This window comes from Phaethon lepturus, unplaced genomic scaffold, assembly GCF_000687285.1.
Source record: "Phaethon lepturus isolate BGI_N335 unplaced genomic scaffold, ASM68728v1 scaffold14943, whole genome shotgun sequence".
NCBI classification, from domain to species: domain Eukaryota; kingdom Metazoa; phylum Chordata; class Aves; order Phaethontiformes; family Phaethontidae; genus Phaethon; species Phaethon lepturus.
The window spans coordinates 8,487-14,728 of NW_010527064.1; the positions used below are offsets into that span (position 1 = coordinate 8,487).

Sequence of the window (6,242 nt, forward strand, 5' to 3'; positions counted from 1 at the left end):
ATATTTAATATAATTTTTTGAACTGGGAGTTGACTATGGCTTTTCCTTTAAAACTGTGTGGCCTTTGAAACTTTATGCATGCACACAGGAGCATGGGCCTGTTCACTGTTTTCATCTTTACCAAGTCACACATCCTGGTGGAACATTCAAGCAGTGAAATTTAAAATACACTATCCCCACGCCTTCTTTACAATATCACAGAGTACTTGTTAACGTACTCAATGCATTCAGCACTACCTCAAGCTAATAAATAATGAAGGATTGCAACTGTCTCTGGTCTAGAGCTACTGTAACTTTATCTGAAAGCTGAAATGTTTCTACAGCTTGATGAAAGAGTAAGAGAGTTTCACTGCTTTAATTACTGCTGTAGCTTAGCTGTACAATTAAGTTAAATCACATTAAGATACTTGCACAGGAGCTTAAGTGGGTGAAAGCCTTTATACAGGTGTTTGGATTGGTTTTAACTAGACCTAAAGCTAGTGCAGTTTTATTTCTGTTAATGAACCTCTGAAGAATTAGGTAACTGTTCAGTCAGTCCAATAGTTACTTACCCTTTCTGTTGGGCACTTAAAGCTGGACATTTATAAAAGAAAGAGGCCTAAACTCTTTACCTCCGCCGAAGACTTCTGCCCTCACAACAGAATGCTCAACAGTGCTATCATAAGAGGAAGCCACACAGAATGCAGTGGGAGGCTTGGGATGGCTGCGTGGATACAGGCCAGTGCTGAAGACACCGAGAACCACATCCATAGAATATTCAAGTAACAATAGGGCTTAGTACAGAGGGAAAAAGTTCAAAAAATATTTATTTAAAAAAAAAATTTACCCCTTAAGCAACATTTGCTTTTTTGGTTTCAGAAATTATTTCTGCAATTCCCATTACATACCACATTTTATATTATATGGGGGGAAAGGGAAGGGGAGGGAAGTAAAATGGGAGAGACATGGATTCAGATAATGAATGTTTCCAGCTTCCAACAGTTGGTGCATCAGACTGAGATATCTCTATGGCTACAGTCTGCTCCTGTTCAAAGTCACGTATCATCAACATCAGCAGTGTTGTCATTATCGCTTGCCACAAGGACCTCTCTGTTCTCGTATGTCCAGAACCCATTCAGATCAATTAGAATGCTGGTAACTGTGTCTCCTTGACTGCTATTGATTAAGTCTTGAAGGGAGATTTTGTAAGGATCCTTAGGCTTCACCATATCAAAGATTTCATCCTATGAAAGAAAAGTCAAAATTGGGGGGAAAAAACCCACACACATTCATGAGCAGAATAATGGCTACTTTATACCATATACAGAATGATCTTTGGGTAACTAGTGCCACCCACACCGATTTACTGAAAAAAGCTGTTAAGTCCCAAACCATTTAAGATGCAAAGCACAATATAATTGTGCTCAGCTCCCACATCTCAAATAAGAATTCACTTTTTTGGGGAGGCTTTGGCCTCAAAGTGGAAACATGAAACTCAGTTTGCTTGTATGAGCTAAGTTTTGTAGACACTCTTGTACTTTTTTTTTTAAGTACTAAAACTGCTAAATGTAAAGTAGGCAGTAATTAACGACAGTTTTATAGACAGATTTTTTCAGCCACCAGTCCACCCCCTCCCTCTGAGGGATGATCCTGAACCACAAAATAGACATACCCAGTATCTTCAAGTGTAAGGCACAGTGACACGTATTTAACAGGTACTTTGTCTGCTAGTAAGGAAACTACTAGAACAGTTGCATACCAGATTTCTTACAGAGCAATTGCTGAATAGAAAGACGTTTTCAAGCCTATGAGTAGGACAAGTCAGTTCACCTCTACTACTCTGCAAGTAAATATACAACAACCTAGAAACCACCATAGAACTCAAGTAAATTACAAAATGCTTATTCAAGTATTTCACGTAGTACTCTATTCAGTAAAACTAACCTTGACATCCTGAAAAGAAACTGGTTCTTGTCCATGGATTTTCATTTGTTCCTGAATAGCCTAGAAACAAAAGAAAATAAAGGAATAGCTAGTGCAGTATTATACTGACACTGTATGAAACTTTTTTAATGCTCCTGCATCTGAAGCTGTATTGCCCTGTTACAAAGCATTCACGGTACAGCTTGCAATCAATTCTCTTCCACAAGTGAGGCGGGGGTGAGTTAAGGCGTAATCAATGATGCGCATCTTGGGGTTCACGGTTCTTAGTCAATATGATAAGAATCCAACTGTCATTATGGCCAGTGTTTGAGCACTCTGCAAATGGGATATGCAGACACTTGAATATTACCACTCAAAGCTTAAGATAGTAATACACTCAAACCAGAAGGTTCAGTTTTCTGACAAGGTGTGAAATACAGACTAGGGAAGGAGAGAAGGGAAAAGACCAACCAGCAGACAGACAAAGCAGTGTGGCTACTCACACTTTCAGTTACTTTGTAAATGGAACCTGTATTCTGGTTGATCAAATAATAATGCGAGGGAGACAATGTATTTGTCTATTTGAGCATTTGTCCGTGGTTTCTCCCAGGGTTGAAGGATTCTCCCAGTTCATGCCATAAGTGGGCATTTCTCGTTTTGAACAAAATAATATTCCCTAATATTAGTTCTTTTAGTGTATTACTATCTAAACAGCATCACCAAACCTCTGCCTGCAAATAACAGCTATAAACAAAACTGTTTCACTAGCACAAGCTGCCTAGCCTTGTCAGCACACATGTATCAGTATAATGTCTGTAGGTGCAGACCTACCCATGCTTACACTAGCAAAAAAGCAGTTAGTCACAGAGTCAAAAGGAACTGTTCTGATTTCAAGGAAAACTGAGAACATTCCATTTCCAAAAGTTTAAAGGAGGGACACATTTTGGAGTATGATCAAGCATCTGCTGTAGTTGAGGAATTTTTTTCAATAACTAAGCCATAGAGAAGTATGTAACTGGAGATATGCACAAAAATAGCTATGCCACAGTAGCTTATGAAGAATTACCTTGTTAAATTGCTTTCATATTAGAACCACTTATGTACTATGACAACACTATGTCAAACTATGTAAAATGTCAAACTATAAATTAACACCCTTCATTAAAATCACAGTCAGACAATACAGCCCCTGGCCCCACTGAATCCTACTGCCATGAGAACAGAAGTGGAGAAAGTGGTGGGAATGGTGAGCTGTAAAAGCAGGGAGAGAAGATGAGTCATTGCTTGGTTTCTCTAGGATCCTTAGTATTGCCAACTCCTAGCCTGACAGCTGCCCATCAAGCGTACAACACAAATATATCTGCTAAACAAAGTTTATGATGAAATTCAAAAGGCACATGCAAAAATCCTGCCTGCACCTGCAGCAGAATAACTCCATTCAGCAGTACACTCTAGGGGCCAGCTGGCTAGAAGCAGTTTGGCAGGAAAGGTGCTGGACATCTCGGCACAAAAGTTGAACAAGAATCTGCAGAGTGCCCTTGTAGTGATGAAGGCAGATAAATACTGGGCTGCATTAGTACAAACATAGCTATCAGGTTCAGGGAGGTGACTATTCCTCCTGACTCAACATTTGGACACAGTACTCCTGGGATGCAGCCTCACATCTTTGGACTCCCCTTTACGAGACACTGACAAACCAGTGAGAACTCACCAGAGAGCTCTCAGGATGCTTGGGGAGACTAAAGCACAGCACAGCTGACAAGAGAGGCTTGAGATGGGGATGAATTCACCTGGAGAACAGAAGTCTGGGGTGGCAGGGAATATCTAATTACTACCACCTACCTAGCAGGCGGTTAGAGACAACACAGCAAGACTCTTCTTGGAGACATACAGTGAAAGGGCAAGAGGCAGTGGACACCGACTGCAGCAAAAGGCATTCCAGTTAGACAAAGATGAGAGAAAGGATGAGGGGAGAAAAGTCTTCTCAGTCAGGGTAGTCAGACACCGGAACACGTTGCCCAAAGAGGCCATGGAGTCTCCCTCCTTGCAGAAACCCAAAACTCGCCTGGACAAGGCCCTGACCAACTCGACCTAACCACAAAGATGGTCCTGCTCTGAGCAGATGGTGGAACAGGTAACCTCCAAAGGTCCATTCCACCCTAAATTATTTAATGGTTCCAAGGCACTAAAAGAAAAGAAAAGAAAAAAAGGGGTTTTTTTGTTTTATTTGTAAAAAAAAAAAGCAGCGCCTTTCCTTTTGTGATCCAGATAAGAAATTTTATTTTTACAAAATTATATGGTTGTACTCACTATCAAATTTCATGTCCAACTGGAAGCTTATTACAATATAGAAATAATGTGGATGTAAGATTATTCCTTGAGCAGGCCTGATGCTTTACTTAATGAGCTGAATCAGGTACGTACCTTGTTCGTCATACTTTGTGCGTACGGTAAGTATAAGGACATTGTATTCTAACTGTAAAAACAAACAAAGATCTACACAAAGAAAACTGAAGTGCCTGCCCCTCTGTCTGAATAGATATTACTGAAGGGATCTTGTACATGAAAAAAGCACCACACTCAGCCTAAAGCATCCACAGTAAAAATATTATTTTACTGCATGACATTTCCCTTCCCAAGATACCTTGGGTATCTTGATATTAAACCATGTATCAAAAAAAAAAAAAAAAAAAAGACAAAAAACCAAAACATCTACCCCACCTCCCCAAAACCAAAACCACCACAAAAGCCACTCTCACACAAACCACAGTTTGGAAGAAGACTTTACAAGCCTTATGTTAAAATTAACAGCAACTAAAAAAACTTAAGCTTATTTTAAATCTATTCTGGGAGCAACAGAAAAATACAGAATATGAAAAATGCAAGAAGCTTTTTGCAATCAATACACTGAATGAAAAACTCCACAGCTGTACAGACCCATCACTGCATTTCATTATTTTAATTTCTTCTACTGAATTTTAGGATTACAGTGGAAATTAAAACCATGGGCAATAACCAATTAGAACCATTACAGGAGATTTTAGTAGGTAATCATTAGGCAATTTAAGGACAATTTCAATTTAAAAAAAAAATAAATGGAAAATATTTTTCCTAAACGAAATTAAAACAGTTAATTTCAACTGCAGATAAAACGTTGACAATACCTTTTGAATTCTTTCCAAGTTTTAGAAATTTTTTTTGTAATATTTTAAATCTTCTTAGAAGTAGTTACTAGCCTCCCAGTGGGTATTGGTAATTTAAAGTCATCTCCTGCAGATCTGCATGCAGAAGCAGACAGGTTGTAACACTATAAACACAGAAAATGGCCTACCTGTATAAAGAGACTTACCCTAAAGAAATAATTAAGGGAAAAGACATTCAGGTATCCTTTGTTCTCTATATCAAGCAGTTTGAAAATATACTGCAGAGCTGCAGGCTCCTTTCTGTTTTCTAATGCAAGCACAAAGTCCAGGTAGGTTTTATAGTCCTAAAAGTAGATACAATCATGTTTATTACAGTCTTCTTTCTAAATTGATTTTGCAAGCAGGAACTTTATAATTGGCAGCTATTTCATTGTAGGGGATCAGTCTAGTTTCTGAAAAAGACAACATGAAATAGAAAATGGCTGCTACCACCACCGTGAACAGAAAAGTTAGTTTTTAATGACTGCTGACAATAGGAAATCCTGCCATTTTAGAAGTAAAATAGGATTCCAAGCACAAATCCAAATTAAACATGGATATACGCTTACTACATATACTTTTAAACAATGTTTAATACATCTTTAGACTGCTGAACATACCTAATTATTGAAGAAAAGCCATATAAAAGGTTTTCATGACCAGAAATTAAACATCCAGTGGCAGTAAGCCTACCATTTGAAGTACGTAATCCTTAGACCAGGGTAGGTAGTTTGGCAAATCATGTGGTAGAAGCATTAGTAGACATCAGAAATACGTATCACACTTTTTTATTAGTACCTATTCTTGGTTTCCTGATAAAAATACAGTTGTGACAAGGACAGAAATCCTTCAGTCCTATGTATATAATAATCCTGTCTACCTTAAACACAAGAGATTTGTGCTGCCATTCAGAGGGAGCTTGACAGGCTGGAAAAATGGGCTGACAGGAACCTCATCAAGTTCAACAGAGGGAATGCAAAATCCTGCATTTGGAGAGGAATAACCCCAAGCACCACTACATGCTCGGGACTGACTAGTCAGAAAGCAGCTTCGCACAGATGGACCCGGGAGTCCTGATGGGCAACAAAATTGAAAGCGAGCCAGCAACGTGCCCTTGCAGCAAAGGCTGCTGACAGCATTCTGAGCTGCATTCGGAAG

General features: G+C 38.9%; 1 protein-coding gene across 1 annotated transcript in view; it reads right to left on the minus strand.

Annotated features, from left to right (window-relative positions):
• Positions 1-788: 788 nt before the first annotated feature.
• Positions 789-6,242, minus strand: part of PPP2R3C (protein phosphatase 2, regulatory subunit B'', gamma) — a 14,949-nt gene continuing 9,495 nt past the window's right edge. The window contains exons 10-12 of the mRNA XM_010283274.1: positions 5,252-5,389; positions 1,924-1,983; positions 789-1,223 (exon numbers count right to left, since the gene is read on the minus strand). Of these exons, the coding sequence (XP_010281576.1) occupies positions 1,035-1,223; positions 1,924-1,983; positions 5,252-5,389 (387 nt within the window). The 3' untranslated portion in view covers positions 789-1,034. The remainder of the gene's footprint in view (positions 1,224-1,923; positions 1,984-5,251; positions 5,390-6,242) is intronic.